This window comes from Bos indicus, chromosome 8 (genome assembly GCF_029378745.1).
Source record: "Bos indicus isolate NIAB-ARS_2022 breed Sahiwal x Tharparkar chromosome 8, NIAB-ARS_B.indTharparkar_mat_pri_1.0, whole genome shotgun sequence".
Taxonomy (NCBI): Eukaryota; Metazoa; Chordata; class Mammalia; order Artiodactyla; family Bovidae; genus Bos; species Bos indicus.
Genome location: NC_091767.1, coordinates 26,075,267 through 26,096,104, shown reverse-complemented (window position 1 = coordinate 26,096,104; position 20,838 = coordinate 26,075,267). Strand labels below are relative to the sequence as shown.

General features: G+C 38.6%; 1 protein-coding gene across 3 annotated transcripts in view; it reads left to right on the top strand.

Moving 5' to 3' along the window:
- Window positions 1-20,838, top strand: part of ADAMTSL1 (ADAMTS like 1) — a 1,120,558-nt gene that overhangs the window by 296,858 nt on the left and 802,862 nt on the right. For all 3 annotated transcript variants that reach the window (XM_070794493.1, XM_070794491.1, XM_070794494.1), the window contains exon 2: window positions 11,522-11,641. In XM_070794493.1, the coding sequence (XP_070650594.1) occupies window positions 11,522-11,641 (120 nt within the window). The remainder of the gene's footprint in view (window positions 1-11,521; window positions 11,642-20,838) is intronic.

Here is a 20,838-nt window from a genome sequence, read left to right as displayed (position 1 = left end):
GCTATTTGTAAGGCCTCCCCAGACAGCCATTTTGCTTTTTTGCATTTCTTTTCTATGGGAATGGTCTTGATCTCTGTCTCCTGTACAATGTAACTAACCTCATTCCATAGTTCATCAGGCACTCTGTCTATCAGATCTAGGCCCTTAAATCTATTTCTCACTTCCCCTGTATAATCATAAGGGATTTGATTTAGGTCATACCTGAATGGTCTAGTGGTTTTCCCTACTTTCTTCAATTTAAGTCTGAATTTGGCAATAAGGAGTTCATGGTCTGAGCCACAGTCAGCTCCTGTTCTTGTTTTTGCTGACTGTATAGAGCTTCTCCATCTTTGGCTGCAAAGAATATAATCAGTCTATTTCGGTGTTGACCATCGGGTGATGTCCACGTATAGAGTCTTCTCTTGTGTTGTTGGAAGAGGGTGTTTGTTATGACTAGTGCATTTTCTTGGCAAAACTCTATTAGTCTTTGCCCTGCTTCATTGCGTATTCCAAGGCCAAATTTGCCTGTTACTCCAGGTGTTTCTTGACTTCCTACTTTTGCATTCCAGTCCCCTATAATGAAAAGGAGAGAGAGAGACATCTTGCCCTAATTAATATCTCCATCTTGATTCCGAATGTGAGTGGTACTCTGACTATAAGTTCCCCTTAGGCAAGCAACTCTTTCAGAAAACCTGGTAATGATGTTGACCTATATGTACATTTACTAAGAAAACAGTGAGAAAAGTTGATTTCTACCACTGCATGTGTCTATACACACCTTTATGTTCTTCCTTTTTTTTTTTTTCAATTCTCCTCCAGCTGCTCAATTCTGTCCCTTAGTTCTTGGCAGTAGTGAGGGTTTCATTTAAATGTCAAATTGAATGCATACACACACACACACACACACACACACACGTGCACACTTTGAAAACTATGTGTGTTTCTCCTTGTCTTTAGGAGATGTGATACTTATGTGCCCACCCACCTAGGCATAGAGCACAGAAGATTCCGCCTTTTCTGTTTCTGTTTTCTTTTGTTATCTAAGTGTAGATCTGAGTCATGACTTTCATCAGTATTCTGAAGCCGATTGACTTTTGAATTCTGGAAATTGAACTCTGTTCCCCTTTTGAGAAGAATGGAATAGAATGAAATCAGGGAGAAGAGAGTTGGCTTTATATTTGAGGGAAGTTATTTGAGTTTCTTAAGTTATTTGGCTGTTTTTCCATCTTACGTATGCCAAAGGAGATATCTGAAAACCCACATATTTTCTCTTCCCTGTACTTAGGAAGGCAATTTATGTTCCTCATCTGAAAAGATAAGAGCCTGGTGAAGATGCTCTCTAAAATTCTCAGCACTTTTGTTTTAGCGCCCATGTTTCTCACAAGGGATAGAAATGCACAGCTTAGCCACAGATCAAGCCTGTATTGTACAGTGCGTCGCCTCAGATGGGATTCCTTCTGTTAGCTTTACTTTTTCTTTTCCCACTAGTACTGTGAAGGTAAACTTCTCCACATTGTTCATTTTGAAAATTTTATTTTTTAAAAGAATCAGTGGCTCGTCGAGATCGATATCCATCTCCTTTAAAGATAAAGTAGACTATTTTTTAAGGATAACTTCTCCCCTTCTGTAAAGATTTGCTAGTGTAATAGAGTTTCTTTTCATTGACATTCTGGGACAGATCTTTAAATTCAACTACATCTGGTCACCTTGCCTCAAACCATATTATAGCTATTTCTCTAAATCAGATCTGAACTAAGTAGGAACATCTGTACCAAGAATTATGAGGCTCAGTTGAACATTTTGGACCAACATGTCCCATCTCACTTCTTTCTGCTTTGCTTTGCTTGCTGCTAAGTCACTTCAGTCGTATCTGACTCTGTGTGATCCCATAGACCGCAGCCCACCAGGCTCCCCCGTCCCTGGGATTCTCCAGGCAAGAACACTGGAGTGGGTTGCCATTGCCTTCTCCAATGCATGAAAGTGAAAAGTGAAAGGGAAGTCGCTCAGTCGCGTCCGACTCTTCACGACCCCATGGACTGGAGCCTATAAGGCTCCTCCATCCTTGGGATTTTCCAGGCAAGAGTACTGGAATGGGGTGCCATCGCCTTCTCTGTCTTTCTGCTTTAACCTTTCAGCAATTATCTTAACAATCCTTAGAAATAATAATTAAAGTTGGTCGAAGAACAAACAGAATCCTGAGATGATTATTAAGTTCCAAACACCAGGTATCTAAATGTCAGTGGCTTAAATATGGCTATAAGAATGTTTTTATTAACTTCCCTCACCCATCTTCTCAGGATCATGTTTACCCCTTCCTTTGGGGGAGTATAATTCTGCTAATCAGCTTGCATAGTTGGCAGCCCTTAACTGGGACACCTGAAGCTACTTCAAGAATCTATTGCTTTTCCTAGACAAACTGTCTGTACAAGTAAGTATGAATAGAGGTCTAGGGGGCTTCACAGAGTCTCTGTTTAAAAAGATTTAGTCACCACCCCCCCCAACCTGACAACCGAAAATACTTTCAAAGATAAAGAGATGATTTTAAGAGTGGACCTTTTCAACAATGAAGGCAGTTTCTTCATTGGCACTGCCTCCCTGCTCTTTGTACAAATTCGTGAATGTATGCAGGCAGAATTGCTGAGCTCAAGCATGATAAGCTTGTGGAGCCTCTTCAATTGGGTGACTCTGAGTTTGGAGACAATTATAAATATTTTGTTGCATTGTTCTCATAAACCTCTGAAATACTTTTTCTGCATTTTAATGAGGAAATGTCTTTAGTAAGATTCTATGCTCATAATGTTTTCCTATCCTTGACATTTGAATTACTCTTCACTCATTTCCCCATCTTACTGTGTTACAATATTCCAACCAGGCAAGAGGTTAGTGGGGTTAATGGAAAGGAGCCACTGAGAGTAGATTGCATTTTTTCCCCATAGCATTTGAATCTATTAGAGTAGTCCTGCCAGAGACAGGCTGTAAAATGATTGATTTCCTTCCAAAAACCAGGACCCTTTTTTATTGCCATGTAGAATTTACTAAACTCAGTTTGTTTCCAAACCTGATCTTTAACCAAGTTGGAGAGATCTATACTTTTATTTTAAATCTACTTAATTGATTTAATCCTGAAGTTTCACCTGGGACTATTTTAACTTTTGGTCTAAGCTAACTATATCAATATTTTAAGGGCTAGTGATAGGATATTCATTCTTTGGCTCAGTTTTCTTCAAACCAGAAGTTACTTATGCTTTCACTTTGGGAACATGTTTTCTCTTTCTTCCCTTGGCCTCTGAGGAGCTTTGAGGAGTTTTGAGGATCCGATGGTAATGATACTGGGTTGCACAGCTACACTGGGGACATTTGATTGAGTCAGTATAAGGTTTCACTGGGGGCTTCCCTGGTGACTCAGACAGTAGAGAATCTGCCTGCAATGCAGGAGACCTGGGTTTCATCCCTGGGTCAGGAAGAGTCCCTAGAGAAGGGAATCCCCTGGAGATCCCCTAGAGAAGGCTATCCACTCCAGTATTCTTGCCTGGAAAATTCCATGGACAGAGTCTGGTAGGCTACAGTCCATGGGGTCACAAAGAGTTGGACACAACTGAGCGAATTTCATTTTTTCACTTCAAGGTCTCATTATTTCTCCCTGTTACTTAGCAGCAACTCTCAGAACTGGAGCTAGAGATTTTTTTGGCTCCAAGGAAAGTATCTATACAGTTATTCATTCAATAAACACTTCAGTGTCCCCTTTGTGCCAAGAACTCATAAGCCTGACCCAATCGTTTCACTACCCACTGGTTTTTAAATATAGGTGTGTATTCAGATAACACAGTGACCGGCTACTTAAGCTGTTTAAATTGTTATTCTAATCTGGTCAGAATTTACAGCTTCACTATCTTAATTCTTAGTAAACTGTGAACCAAAATATGGGCATAAATATACTTTACAGAATCCTTTTGGTAGGAAAATAGATTTAACTGTGTGGTTTTCAGTGCTGCACTTTGTAAGTAATACAGAAACCTGAATCCTACCCATGGGACAAAAGTTTGGCTACGTTTAAGTTTTCACAGAAAAACTAAATGAAGAAAGACGAACAATAAAATGATAATGTGAGGGCATGTTTGTATGTTTAAACTTCTATTATTTCTACATCCTTTTCTCTCAGCCTGTTAGTAAATGGCTGTGTCTCCTGGAGTTATGAGAACATTATAGCCACTTAAAACTTCTGGCCTTAATCCACTCCCATCATCAACATTACAATTTCTATAGAAATGATGACTCTTCCTGAATGATGTAGAGGTAAACCAGTTGTTGTGTATTTTAACTTTCCAAATTCTAGTCACAATTCATAGGGAAAACTTGTAAGAAGTAGGAAATTCTAAGGGGGTGGGGAGAGGTAATCTTTTCTTACTACAAGCATGTGAACGGTGAGCAGACAAGTCAGAATACTAATCAGTGTTCTCTGGATCCACTGAAAGGAGAGGCAAGCCAAGGGGGGTGTTTGCTGCTGGATTACGATGGAAGCAAGCTTTAAATAGAAGACAAAGTCATCATAGATATAGTTTCTAACTGTGTCCAAAAGCCAATTGCAAACACTTTTCTTACTATTCAGTGACTTCTGTTTCCAACTACCTTTACCTCCTTTTTCCCTCTAATGGGATAGAGAGAGTTAGTTGGAAACGTCCTTGTTCCCTGTATTTACCTATGTCCCTCCCTAAAATCTCTGCATGGTTGATGGCTCAGCCCCATTAGAGAGAACATATACCACAACAATAAATTGCTTCCATGCTTTCCTGGATCTAATGAGATTCTATTCTGGGAGCTGGTATGTCTACATTCCTGGATTCTCTAAGGAGTACTTTGGTGTGCCAACGAGTAGAAAGAGGAGTCCATGAAGAAGGAAATCAGACTGCAATTGGAGAAGCAGTCTTCATCATAGGGTACAAATTCAAGCACATAGCAATCTTCATGCTTTCTGAGGAACAGTCCTTATGAGTCTAGAAATCCTATAGAAACAGATAGGCATGATTATTTGTTATAGGTATGAATATTAGTAATGATGGTTTCTTGCCTTATTTATCTAGGTGAATAACAAAGTGAGAATCTTGCAGAGTCTTGAGTTTTAAGAGACATTGTCTCTGGTCGCTAGTCCTAACATAGCCACTGGCAATGAAAATTCTTCTACTTCTCACATTTCTGTTTTTCCATCTGTGAAAGTAACACTTCTGAACCATAACATGCTATAGGATGCCAGTTTTGAAGCATTTTATGATATGCTAACTACCTTATATCGGAGAAGGCAATGGCACCCCACTCCAGTACTCTTGCCTGGAAAATCCCATGGATGGAGGAGCCTGGTGGGCTGCAGTCCATGGGGTCGCCAAGAGTCGGACACGACTGAGCGACTTCACTTTCACTTCTCACTTTCATGCATTGGAGAAGGAAATGGCAACCCACTCCAGTGTTCTTGCCTGGAGAATCCCAGGGACAGGGGAGCCTGGTGGGCTGCCATCTATGGGGTCACACAGAGTCGGACACGACTGAAGCAACTTAGCAGCAGTAGCAGCAGCAACTACCTTATAAGTGCAAGGGAAATTTTGACATATCGAATGTGAAGTATTTTCAAAACCCAAAATCAAGAAACCTGGTCTGACCATCAGAAATAGACTTCTGAAGTCTCAGTTATCCTGGGAATTTTCAAGTTTCATTCAACATTAGCTGAGTTCAGGGGCTGGGATTGATAGGCCAATCAGCCACGTTCTCTGTTCTCAAGGAACTATTTGTCATAAGTTGGTTGTAGTGCTGTCAGCAGTAAATTTTCATAGAAGCCAATAAAAGGAAGCCTAAATATGATGAAAATCAGTAATAATTTTGGGTTCTCCTTTTTGACATTTTCTGTTGGCATAAATGGGCCATTTGAGATGGACCCATGTTCCATGTTAAGAATCAGTGCTCCCAAGGGTCATATCTTCTCATTCTCCATACTTTTTCTTGGCAAGCTCATTCATGCCAAGTATCATCTCCTCCCCACATGATGCCAACCCCTACATATTATCTCCAGACAAATTTCTTTCTGAGGACCGAAGCTCTGCTTTCTTTGCCCAAATCACCTCATTCTCCACTTCTCTGGAATAAAATTCCGATCTAACCCATGTGCTTGTTTCTCTTCCTCTATTTTCTATTTTGTTGAAAGTGCTACTATCCACTGTGCTCTTCTGCTCAAATTCAGACAGAAAATGTGGATGTAACCTGAGACTTGTGTTGTGCATTCAGTTAGCCACCAAATCTTGATATTTCCCTTCCCCACCAGCCCCTTGTTGTTGTTATTTAGTTGCTAAGCCATGTCCAATTCTTTTGTGACCCCATGGGCTGTAGCCTGCCAGGCTCCTCTGTCCATGGGATTTCCTAGGGAAGAATACTGGAGTGGGTTGCCATTTCCTTCTCCAGGGGATCTTCCCAACCCAGGGATCAAACCCATGTCTCCTGCATTGACAATCAAATTCTTTACCACTGAGTCACCAGGGTCTTCATTAATTCTCATCTAAATAATTGCAGTAATCTGAAACTTTTTACCTCATCTCCAGTCTTACTTCCTTAGGACCACCTGCACACACCTCTAAACTTATAAGTCCACTTCTGAGACACTGGCTGCTTGATTCATGATTCGTGTACCACTGTACACATTCTGTTCCAATCCAATTTTTCATTGTGTAGTTAAGGTAGATTAACCCCTAGTAAGGAATAGTGGTTCAAACACAGTAGAGTGTTAGCTATTTTTTTGCACTTTTTATTGAAGTATAGTTGATCTTATAATATGGTAAGTCCCCTACATGCTATGGTAAGTTCCCTACATGCTAACCTTGAAATTGCAGACTTTCAAAGAGTGTGCATACCATCACCATCAGGCTCCATCAACTTCAGGCATTAGTGAAACTGCAGTCTGCCCCATCTCCTGTTGCTGATGATCCTTCAGCTCTTCCATCTGCCACCTCCTCTGCCTCCTCCAGTCAGTAACTCTTCTTGCCTGTTCACTCGATGCCAGCCCCTATATGCCAACTGTCGTACTATACTACTGTACTTTTCAAGGTATTGTGCTGTAAGAGTAAAAATGTTGTCTTTATTCTTTGTATGTGTTTGGTTTTTTTGTGTTTTTTGTGTGAAAAGTATAAACCTATTATAGTATAGTAATACACAGTCTAGTCAATTGTGTTAGATACTTAGGCTAACTTTGTTTTATTTATTTGTTTGATTTATGAAGAAAGAAAACTTACAAAAGTGCTCTCGGAACAGAACTCATTCATATGATGAGGACTTACTGTATTAGTTTTGGGTGTACACATAGTGTTTCAATACTTACAGAGACTATACTCCATTTAAGTTACTATAAAGTAATGGCTGTATTTCTCTATGCCATACAATCCACCCTTGTGGTTTATTTATTTTACATGTAGTGGTTTGTATCTTTTAGTTTTCTATCCTTATTTTCCCTCCATTCCTCTTCCCTCTCATGTTACAATATTAGGTAGTGAACAGGTCATGGGTTCGCTTCTTGCATGAAGTTGTTCAGCTAATGGAACCTCAGTGACCTTTAATAAGGGACTCCAAGATTTTCCTGAGGCTCTCTTCATTCTAAACAGACTTGAGGCAAAAGAGCATGGAGGAGGGTAATAGGGAGATTTTTATGGGCCTGGTGGTATCACCCATCACTTCCACTAGCTAAAACTCAGTCTCAATCACCTTATCTGCAAAGGAAGCTTGGAAATTATACTCTAGACATGTGCAAAGATGATGAGAAGATGGTAGCTTTTGGGACCATCTACTCGTCTCTACCACATCCGTGTACTCATTAGATAGCTATGCCCTGCAAGGAGGAAATATGTGCTATAGTGGAGCTCTTGACACAAGATAATTCCTGAATAAATGTGTGTACACATGAATGAATGAAAGCATCAGTAAGATAAAGGACTACTCTGGATTTAAATAAGCTAAAAATCTGCTTGAAATAGAAGTATAAAATGTATATGTTTATATATCTTTATATATTTATATATCTCCTTTATCTTTATATATATTATATATTATATTATATATATATTATATATATATAATTATATTATATATAATATTGTCCATAGTTAATAGAGATTTTCAAAACCACATAATGTTGACCAAGTTAATTTGGGTAGTTTAAATTGTTTAATTACTAATAGCATTCATGAATAGAAATTTAAAACAGATATGCACATGATATCTGTAGGGGGAAAATGGTTATAATTACATTCATCTAACATATATTCTTATCTTTTTCCAGGATTAAATTGAATTTTAGCTTAATGAATTCCTTCTGCCCTAGTATCACATAATAGTATTTGATGGTTGAGCATTTGATGAGAATTGTATGACTTATAAAGTGTCAACATTCTTGGGAAAAATAAACAGGCAGAGATGCTTTCTAAAACAAATACACAGTTATGATTGAGAATTAAAGTATAAACCAAACGGACAAGGTGTTTGCTGATTGTCTTTCATTTTTGTAATATTGAATATTCAGTCTTTTTATCTGACATCTCACTGTCTCTTTGGAGGATATTTGAGTCATTTCTGTTTATTTCTTTAATCAGTTTAATGAAAGAAACATGTCTTACACAGGCAAAAAAATTCTCGCAAAGAAAGTGTGAAGTTTATTCATCTTCTCTGATTGTAGCTTTTAAGAACTATAGCACTGCATGACTACAGATGGTCACCATTTTGAATAATAAGTTAAATTCTAAATAGCCTATGATATTTGGAGAAAAGATTCGTAAAATATGAGGTTCACTGGTGATCAGCATATATTAGTCTTTTTGAAAACAAGAAAGTCAACACACATCAATTCTAGTTTACTTTAAATTTGAATCTTGATCTTTTCCAAAAAGGGAGTTGCACAAGTGCAGCCAACCCATATCTAGAACTTGAACAGCTGTGAGTGATCCTGAACACGAAGACATGAATTTGGATTATACCCAACAGTAGCTGGGGTATCCTGCAAGCTTCTGAGCAGGGAAATTACATAGTCAAGATGGGTTTTTGAAGTGTATTTAACTTGTAGAGTCAAGAAATGGTTGACCCTGATGGGAAAAGAACGAAGAGAAATTAATTTTAAATGTAACAGGTATTAGGTTAGCCAGATGGATACATTTCCAAGGACCAGTCTTTTAGATTCTACCTCTACTTGTATCATACTGGTTAATTCTTACGAAACAGTCTAGGAGAGGAAATGAGATAACCTCTCGTTGCACCCTGCCTCTTGATAATTCTATCAGATTTCTCTTGCCGCCATAATGAATTACCACAGACTTGATTGCTGAAAACAACGCAGAAGTATTACCTCATGATTTCTGCAGGTCAGAAGTCTAGCAAGGCATGAATGACTGAATTCTCTGCTTAGAGTCTCACTGGGCTAAAATCAAAGTGTTGGCCAAAAATTTATTTCTCCAGGTCAAGGATCCTCTTCCAAGCTCCTTCATAGTTGGCAGAACTCATTTTCTTTTCACGCTTCCCTCATGGCCCCCTCCATCTTCAAGCCAGCATTGGCTTATCACCCTTTGAATCTCCCTGACTTCCTCTTCTGCCCTCAGTCCAGAGAAAGCTCTGTTTTTAGCAAAGAGTCGGACACGACTGAGTGACTGAACTGAACTGAACTGATGATTGTACTGGGCCCATCTGGAAAATCTAAGATACTAACCCTACCTTGAAGTTGACAAACGTAATTTTATCTGTAAGTCCCTTTGTCATGTTAAGCAGTGTATTCACAGAGATGACACAAGGGAGGGAGGGGCCCAAGATTCTGTCCACCACAGTGATACTGACTGTACTGTGTGATAACAGAAGCCATTTACATATAAAGTATAGAAAACATTATACTACCCAAAAGACTGCAGGTTTAAAATTATTTTAATTTATTATGAACTATTGCAGACATTCAGGAAGGATATGAAATTAATATGATGAACACCCATATATTCCTTACAAATATTGCCAATACCATGAAAAGGTATAAAAGTTAAAATAATATGAAAATAATATGGAGATAGTTTAACAGTTATCTATAGATATTATGAATGTGGTCAAAGAGCTTTATGTATGTTAAAAGGTTAGATTTTTATTTGTTCCTTGTGCTTTCAATGGTAATAGTGGCTCTTACTTTAAAATTTAGATTGTTGTGTTTAATTTCTGCTGTACATCACAGTGACTGTTATATATATTCTTTTTTATGTCCTTTTCCATTATAGTTTATTGTAGGATATTGAATATAGTTCCCCATGCTATACAGTAGGGCCTTGTTGTTTATCCATCCTATACATAATAGTTCGCATCTGCTAATCCCAATCTCCCAATCCTTCTTTTCCCTACCCACCTTCCCCTTGGCAGCCATTAAGTCTGTTCTCTCTATATGTATGAATGTGTTTCTGTTTCATAGATATGCTCATTTGTGTGGTATTTAAATTCCACATATAAGTGATATTCTATGGTATTTGTGTTTCTGACTAACTTCACTTAGTATGATAATCTCCAAGGTCCGTCCATGTTGTTCCAAATGGCAATAATGGCTGTTCTTTATTAAAACCTTACTATATGCAAGTCCTTGTACAAAGTACTTAACATATATTATCTCCTGTCCTCTCAGTGATCCAGTAATATGATATCTTTCCAGTTTTGTGATGAGTAAACTGAGGCTCAGAAACAGAGATGGTAGGAGGCCTGGGTGAATAGATACCAGTCCTTGAATTTCTAGAAGTTACTTAACAATTTGTCCTTCACCAGAGGAGGTTTGAGTAACTCAGTAGTAAAATGAGATAGTGAACACAAAAGGGTTTTAGATTCAGCCTTGTATTTGAGTGCTGGTGTCAGCACTTACCAAATTGGCAAACTCCTAAAACCCTTTTGCCTCCAGTTCCTAATTTGTAAAGCGTGGCTAATAACAGACACCTCCTGGGGCTGGTGCCAGATAACACGTGTAAAGAACCTGGTATGTGATAAGCTCTAGATAAAAATTCTCCAGTGCCTCCCACCAGAGTAGCTAAATGCATCTGGTTCTATTAAGTCCTGGAATAATTCAGGAAGTCTGATGTGGGTGCAGGCCAGCTGCTATACCCCTGCCAGTTGTTTGCAGGACATCAGGATCTACCTAGACGCTCAGAGAAGACTAGGGATGGATCCCTGTGGGTACAAGACCCCTATTGTGAGGCATACAGATGGATATTCCAATGGACTAAATCTAGGAGCCTGACTATGCTTGACTTGGCCTCAAAGATAACTTAAAATCACTAAATTTTGACATTGTACGCCAGTCAATTAAGATGTGCCAACTTAGCAGGAGACTTTCCTGGCATCCATCCCACGAGCCACATGCCAGAATGTTCTAGTGGCTCTCACATGAATATGTATTTTTGTGCATCGTTTCTGATTGCCCTAATCAGACTTGAAATGAATCCAAGAGGTTAATTTCTCAGTGCCCCTCCCTCTGGGCTCAATCTGAAGGCTTAATTCGGCTCTCTTATCTCTCTAGGTATGTGGAGACCAAAGCCAAGGGGCTGTTTTCCTAAGGGAATTTACACTGATTCGAAGAGAGAGTCTACATGAAGATTTCCTGTCTGACCTCTTGAATAGTCACAAAACTGAAGACCCGGTACAGTGCCTCTTCTATTTATTCTTAGAAGCACAAAAGTTCAGTTGCTAATTCTGCCTCGTGGTGGTGGTTGGTTTTCGCAAATCTAAAGAGGTTTGGATGGTATTTTCTCATATCCGTTGGCAGGGGAGGGAGACAGAGTGACAGGGGAGTGGACAGACTGCCTGGGGTAACTTTCTCACTTTTCCTGTGTCTGATGACCTTCAAACATTTTACTGGAATGGTGAAGTTTGTATGGGGCAGCATGTAGAGGAGTCACATGAAAATAACTGATGTTTTGCCAGTGAGTCTGAACTTGAAATGATTTAAATGAGTAAAGACAAAAAAGAAATTGATATGTAAAGCCCAAATTGTGGTATGGGTCACTAGCAATGCCACCATCTTCCAATCCTGGCTTCTTTGTGGATATCTTTACTTCAAAGTGTTAGTCGTATTTATTTTATGAAAATTTGTTTCGTCTGTTGGTGGTTTGGGGAGAAAAATGAAAGTCTTAAAAAATGAGCTCTCAAAGGAAAGCAAGGGATAGAGTTGACTGGAGATGTCACGATGTAAATTCCTCTCTTTTTGCAAATCAAGCCGTGATTTGTAAGTTGTACTTGGGGTGAGAATGGGATAGATAACTTCTAAAAGTTCAAAATGTGGCTCTTCGTGGTGATGACCTTGTACTCAGAAGTATATTAAAATTAGAGGATGATGTATGAACAATAAGTCAGTGGATTTCTTGTCCGGTCATAAAATGGTAGGATCCCAGAAGATAATGTGTAAGAATACCTCCAAAAAAATTACACCTCCTCTACCCTGTGTTCTTATGGTCCTCTCTCAAGAAGGTGTTTTGGCATATATATCTCATCAACTTCTCTTCTAGACACCGAGTAAATTAAATCTCCCAGTGGTCACTCACAGGCCATCTTTACTGTTTTTGTCATGTCCACCTTCTCTGTGATGGACATTTACATTCTTTTCAAAGTTTGTGCCCAAGCTGTTAGCTACCAGGGTTCTTGGCCTCCTTAATCAATAGAAATTGATCAGAGTCTGAACAAGAAATTCAGGCAAGGCTTTAATGGGGCCCTTGCTGTAGCAAGGGGGAATGGGAACAAGCAACAGGTTCCCTTGCTGGCTTGCTCACTGGGGCGGGGGCGGGGCACGAGCTGGTCCCTTATGTAGGGTAAGGGACCGGGTGTGTCCAGGGGTTGGACCCGAGGAGAGTCCTCGGTAGTTTCCCTACCCCTTAGCTGCTAGTGTGTGCAGGGGACATGCGCAGTAACCTGCTCGTGTTCCCGACCCCCTGCTTTTGCTCCCGGCTCCTCAGAAGGGGCAGTTGAGCTTTTTGGTCTTTTTGTTTCTCGTCCAGATTTGCTCCAATTGTGCATGTATGTTAGTTATTTTCAGTCCCTTATAGTGTGTTTGCATTTTGTTGCTCTAGGAGACTTTTGTCCAGGTACAAGCATTGCAGCAAAGGGTCCTAGGTCCCAGCCTCTCTCAGAGTGGGCAGGAATGGTACTGAAATTTCCCAAGTGTACTGTCATTTATTTTCAAATGTTTCATGTAATCTATTTTATTTACATATGTATATTAAACTCTGCAAATGCAGAGGCTGCCTTTTGAACTTTAACTGTTTGCTCAAAGCTTTCTTGGTGATCTACTATGGGACACACACACTGCCAGCAAAATTTTATGATTTCTTTAATGAATGTTATCTTGTAATTACATTTTAATTTTGTCCCATTTGATGTCATTCAGTGTCTGAAGTAGTTAGCTCATTTTGGACTTGGTTTATGCAAAAGTCCTAGAAAGTGCTGCTATGTGGATACTCTATGCAAACTTCCTGTGTAAGTCTAATTATTACATAATTTATACCATAAAGGAAATTGAATAATATGAGCTAATTATGAACATAATGGAATTATCTAAGTGGGGCCACTAAAAACAATGTTTGTCATTTGGCAAGCATTGAAGCTGTCCCAAACATTATTATTACATAGTATTACATTGATCTGACCTGCCTCTTGAGAAACCTATATGCAGGTCAGGAAGCAACAGTTAGAACTGGACATGGAACAACAGACTGGTTCCAAATAGGAAAAGGAGTATGTCAAGGCTGTATATTGTCACCCTGCTTATTTAACTTCTATGCGGAGTACATCATGAGAAATGCTGGGCTGGAAGAAGCACAGGCTGGAATCAAGATTGCTGGGAGAAATATCAATAACCTCAGATATGCAGATGACACCACCCTTATAGCAGAAAGTGAAGAGGAACTAAAAAGCCTCTTGATGAAAATGAAAGAGGAGAATCAAAAAGTTGGCTTAAAGCGCAACATTCAGGAAACTAAGATCGTGGCATCTGGTCCCATCATTTCATGGCAAATAGATGGGGAAACAGTGGAAACAGTGTCAGACTTTATTTTGGGGGGCTCCAAAATCACTGCAGATGGTGATTGCAGCCATGAAATTAAAAGATGCTTACTCCTTGGAAGGAAAGTTATGACCAATCTAGACAGCATATTGAAAAGCAGAGAGATTACTTTGCCAAAAAAGGTCCATCTAGTCAAGGCTATGGTTTTTCCAGTGGTCATGTATGGATGTGAGAGTTGGACTGTGAAGAAAGCTGAGCGCCAAAGAATTGATACTTTTGAAATGTGGTATTGAAGAAGACTCTTGAGAGTCCCTTGGACTGCAAGGAGATCCACCAGTCCATCCTAAAGGAGATCAGCCCTGGGTGTTTTTTGGAAGGAATGGTGCTAAAGCTGAAACTCCAGTACTTTGGCTACCTCATGCGAAGAGTTGACTCGTTGGAAAAGACTCTGATGCTGGGAGGGATTGGAGGCAGGAGGAAAGGGGGACCACAGAGGGTGAGATGGCTGGATGGCATCACTGACTCAATGGACGTGAGTCTGAGTGAACTCCAGGAGTTGGTGATGGACAGGGAGGCCTGGCGTGCTGGGATTCATGGGGTCGCAAAGAGTTGGACATGACTGAGCTACTGAACTGAATTGAACTGAAAACTGCATGCTGCCAAATTTCCTCAAATTTACTGAGGTCACAAGTAGTTGAGTGCGTAGAAGCATTTAAGCTGAAAGAGAAATTACTGACCAACACAAATGATCAGAACTGGAGTTGTACAAGAACATGTGAGGGAAAAGGAAAAGGCAAAGCTTCCTGAATACCAGAAGCTACTTCAGCCTCCTAATAAGTTTATGAAATTCTAACAATTTCTTCAGAGGGTGTGTCTCTCTATCTGAGAACTTCATTTGGCCCACAGGCTATAAAACTTTTAAAGTGTCACTTTATTTTCCAAATAGACATGGAAAGATGAATCACCATAATCTCTGTGTTTGTTTAAAGGGAAGAGTTCAAACATGAGTTGTTACTTGTACTTGTAGCCAGAAAAGTGAAACTCCTTTTGTGCCTCTTTTATATGAGTTTCTGCTCATTGGAAGGAAGGAAAATGGGAGAGTCATGAACAGGACAGCTTCCTGGGTCACCAAAACCACTTCACAAAGGCAGTGGGTGAGAGAGAAAAAGTGGTTTCACAACATAATCTGTTTGTACAATTCTGTTTTCAGGTAAATCCTCCCTAGTAACCCATTGACATTTATACACTTATTTTATCTTTCCTGCTAGGTTAGTATTTCTGTTCCTTGCGGCCAGGACCCATGTAGATTCTCACCTTCTTGGGATCTCCCCAGCTCTTGTATATGATAAGTGATATGATAAATTAGTTGTGTTAAGTATTTGTTGATGGAAAAAAAACACCACTACCATTCCCTATTGCCCTGTGGTTAACATTTTTATATCAAAAACACTGTAAGAATTCTATCACAGAATACAGGTGAAAAAAGCTTTATACATGAAAATCTTTCTAAATGCAAAGTGATTATTGTTAAAATGGTATGAAAGATTTCAGGTTTTAATGAGGTGATGAAAAACTGTTTGGAATTATCTTCCATGTGGTCCTTTCAAGCCATTGTATGGGTTTATAATAAAGAATGTGAATTTGAGGATGTTTGCCTACTAGACTTTATAGTTGTGGAAGTAACAAATGTATCCCCAACATGTCTAACATTTTGGAAGTAGAATTAACTGTGCCAAACAGCTTGTCATACTTCTGGGTAAAATTATTCCCATCTTTTTTAGGTCTGTAATTTTTCTTTGTTCATACTATTTCTTTACCCTTTCAAATAACTTTTGAAAACCAGAACAACCTCACTTACCACTTGTTTGTGGAACTCTTTCACGTAAAAGCCTAATTTTGGGGGGTCACTTTTTGACTTTTAAGTGACACTTTGTCAATTCCTCCTCAACTAGGGCTTTTGTCATGAGTTTATTTTCACGTTGCATTCGAAAAACTTTTCTGTTAGCTTTCTGTAAGAGGGTGAATTCCATTCACCACCCTTGGAAAAGCAATATAAGTGAGGCGTTCTTCTAGAATCCATGGCAGGTGACCAAACTTCTAATCTTAGCCTGAAAGTCTGAGTGTATGTGATTTGTGTTGTATGCAGAAAGAGCTTGTTTGTCAAAGGCTGTTAGTCATTATCAGAATAGTCAAGATACAGATCGTATAGGTTTGCATTGTCAGCTGTATACAACAAAGTCAGGATAAAAATTAACATGAAATTCACTACAGAATGAAATTTTCTTCAGTATGTAGTCAGTGCAAACCTTGCTTGCTTGTAGATCTGTAGTTCACAGAACGTTATTTAAGCCGCTGCTCTCCCTTGGTATAGAAGAAAAGTTATTTAAATAATTTATTATAAAATAAATCATAATGTATTCCAATTGAGGATACCATGTTCCTTTTCATGACTGGTAAAATAGAGGTGTCATTTGTAGAATAGAGGTGAACTTTCAAGAGACGATTTAGAGAAACTCCTATCTTTAAAGACTGTGTGAAAAGATGGAGATTGTTTTTAAGGTCATGTCAGTAATTTTCTGAAGCTCAGCTAAAACCACAAAAAAAAGCAGTTTATTTAAAAACAGTTCTGCTTTAATTTAACTTATTTCTTCTTCCTCACTTGGGAAGACTGGCTGGGGAAGGGAGTGTAGGAGCACAAGTTTCATTTCTATGAACTAAAAAATTAGTTCAACACTTAGATAAAATGGCCTATAATTATTCCCATATGTTCTCAAGGTGTTTACCAGCCTCTTTTTCAACTCTGCCAAGGGAGACGAAACATGAGAATTCAACTGCTAAGGTCTGACGATAATAATTTCTTAATTATATTTCTAAGCTGGCTACTATTTCAGAGTATTTAGTGGACATAAATTCCAGGAAGTAGAAATATGTCAAGAGCAAGCAAGTTACTAAGAGTGACTCACTTTATTGCTCTCTGTTGAGCGTCTTCTCACCTGCATTCATTCAGCACAGTCTTACCTTTTCTCCAAACAAAAGTTTGATCTATTTGTCCCCTTGCACATGTGCTCAAAACTCCTTGTGCTCAAAGTTACTTCTGGCTTCATAAAGCCTTGTATTTAGTGACCACCATAGTTTTTTCTTAACTAATTATATGGAAAGGAGAAATGTGCAGTGGTATTGAAGGAGCCAGATGGTTTGAAAGTGGAAGTATATTCTAATCCCATCTTTGATGTTTGTGTCATGCTTATAGGTATTATTTGAACTGGCTACCAAAATTCCTTCTTGGGAAAATATGCTGAGATAGAAAGATTGGATTTAGTTTTAGTACCTTTGCTACTTTGAGTTATGTAATAAGACATCACAAAAGAAAAATCAGAACACCCTGCAAAGTATGTGTAATATGTCACTGTGTAAGGGTTTTAAATGGTTTTATTTGCCAGTGTTTGCAGGACTTCTCTGATTCATTATGACTCTTCCTGTCATGAACTATTAAAAATACTTAAGGTTCTCCATATGAATATTTTACATAACTGCACATTTTCTGATTTTTTTTGTATTCTAAACTAATAACCTATGATATTTCTACATTTTCTATGAAAAAGAGAAAGCTTACAGAAGACCAAATGCACACCAAACACTTTACTAAGGTATTGATAACAGATTCCTCAGAACAACTCAAGAGAGGGAACAGTAGCTCCATCTTACAGTAGTAATAACCAATCAGGAATGTAATTCTTGAAAGATACTACTTATACTTGTAATAAAACTCTAAGAACTGAAATAGGTACAAAATATGAATAAGAGTATCAATGAATAACTCAATGATAAACAGTTCATTTGTAGCATGTTCTTTCCTAGTATATAGACAAAGCCAATGAAACCAATAATTGATTGTACCCAAAGGCAAAACAATTTAAATAAGAAAAAAGAGGGAGAGGGAGAATAAATAACACTGGTTGTCTGCAGTAGCAAGCTGTGCTTTTCATTTCTTGCTGATTAGCTGGCAGCTACCAAGGAGGCCATAAGAGTGGTGTCATCTGCATATCTGAGGTTATTGATATTTCTCCCAGAAATCTTGATTCCAGCTTGTGCTTCTTCCAGCCCAGCGTTTCTCATGATGTATTCTGCATAGAAGTTAAATAAGCAGGGTGACAATATACAGCCTTGACGTACTCCTTTTCCTATTTGTAACCAATCTGTTGTTCCATGTCCAGTTCTAACTGTTGCTTCTTGACCTGCATATAGGTTTCTCAAGAGGCAGGTCAGGTGGTCTGGGATTCCCATCTCTTTCAGAATTTTCCACAGTTTATTGTGATCCACACAGTCAAAGGCTTTGGCATAGTCAATAAAGCAGAAATAGATGTTTTTCTGGAACTCTCTTGCTTTTTCCATGATCCAGGGGATGTTGGAAATTTGATCTCTGGTTCCTCTGCCTTTCCTAAAACCAAAGTAGAGGAACTAAAAGCCTCTTGATGAAAGTGAAAGAGGAGAGTGAAAAAGTTGGCTTAAAGCTCAACATTCAGAAAACGAAGATCATGGCATCTGGTCCCATCACTTCATGGGAAATAGATTGGGAAACAGTGTCAGACTTTATTTTTTTGGGCTCCAAAATCACTGCAGATGGTGACTGCAGCCATGAAATTAAAAGACACTTACTTCTTGAAAGGTAAGTGATGACCAACCTAGACAGCATATTCAAAAGCAGAGCCATTACTTTGTCAACAAAGGTCCATTTAGTCAAGGCTATGGTTTTTCCAGTGGTCATGTATGGATGTGAGAGTTGGACTGTGAAGAAAGCTGAGCACCGAAGAATTGATGCTTTTGAACTGTGGTGTTGGAGAAGACTCTTGAGAGTCCCTTGGACTGCAAGGAGATCCAACCAGTCCATCCTAAAGGAGACCAGTCCTAGTGTTCATTGGAAGGACTGATGTTGAGGCTGAAACTCCAATACTTTGGCCACCTCATGCGAAGAGTTGACTCGTTGAAAAAAGACCCTGATGCTGGGAGGGATTGGGGGCAGTAGGGGAAGGGGATGACAGAGGATGAGATGGCTGGATAGCATCACCGACTCGACGCACATGAGTTTGGGTGAACTCCAGGAGTTGGTGATGGACGGGGGGGGCTGGTGTGCTGCAATTCATGCGATCGCAAAGAGTTGGACATGACTAAGCGACTGAATTGAACTGAACTGAACCAAGGAGGCCAGTGAGTCTTTTGCCTTAAACAACTAACTGAATCATCAGCGACTACTGTGTGTCCATGGATTCTGTAGAAAACATTGAGGTTAATTGTGTGCATGCATGATGGATGGGCTTTCTCTTCACTTGGTTGAGTTTCCACGTTAATAGCCCCTTTTCATTACACCGTAGTATATAATTTCTGTGATCAAAATTTCTCAGGATAAAGTTATAAACCTTTACTGAGTGATATAAAAAGACAAATAAATGAAGAGATATGCAGTGTTTATGAATGGGAAGTCTTTATATCACAAAGATTCCAAATTCCCCACAGATTAATAAATATATCTAGTATAAGCAGAGTACTTTTGAAAAAGAAAAGAGATGGAGACATGCCCTACTGATATGAAGACTCACAACAAAGCTATTAAAACTAAAACAGTGTGATTTTAGAACATAGGCAAACAGACCAACATAGATGACTAAGAATCCTATAGACACACACATATAACAGAAGTATTACAAATAATTGGAAAAAGATGTATTAATCAATAAATATTCACTAGGACTTTAAAACTTATAAATGAAAATGTAGAATTTATTTATGACTTCACAGTTGGAAGATTCTCTTAAGACATAAAGAGCCCAACCTGTAAAAGAAAATATTGATACTTTAAATTAGATTAAAATTTAATATGTAGTTAAGTGTTTAATGTCTAAAAATTTACGGGCAATGAAAAGATGACACAAGTTGGAAAACATTTTTTGCAATGTATATAACGGGCAAAAAGTAATACCTGTAATATATAAAGAACTCCTAGAATTTATATTTAAAAAGACAGTCCAGTGGGGGGACAAAAAAGCAAGGATCATCAGAAAGAGATATAAATAACTAATACTCACTAAATATGTGTTCAACCATATTAGTCATCAATGATTTACAAATTAAAATAACAAGGACATGGCATTTGATACCCATTGGATTGAAAAAAAAAAAACAACAACAACAAAAGAACTGTCAAAGGCACTGTCAGTGAGGAAGAAGTAATAAGAAATACTCCTATATTGCTGTTGGGGTATAAATTGGTGTAGCTATTTTAAAGAGTAACTTGCCAATGTCTATAAAGTTGAATATGAACACGTGTTGCTTCTCACCGATTTCCCTTTAGGAATCTACCCTGGAGAAACACAGATATGTTTAATATAGTATTGAATATTATAGCCTAAAGTTGATAGAAAATCTTAAATATCCATCAGAAGGTAAATGGGTAAATATCTTGTGGTTTATTCTTATAATAAAATGCTTTCAAAGCAATTAAAATAGATAACTAGTTCCACATGCATTCATATAGATAAATCTCAAAAATATAATGTTGTGGGGGAAGATGAGACCACTGTGTAATATGATACTACTTTGTTGTTTGGTCACCAAGTCAAGTCCAACTCTTTGCAAACTCATGGACTGCAGCACACCAGACTACCCTGTCCTTCATTATCTCTCACAGTGTACTCAAATTCATGTCCATTGAGTTGGTGATGCCATCCAACAGTCTCATCCTCTGTTGCCCTCTTTCTTTTTGCCTTCAATCTTTCCCAGCATCAGGGTCTTTTCCAGTGAATTGGCTTTTCACATCAGGTAGCCAAAGTATTGGAGCTTCAGCTTTA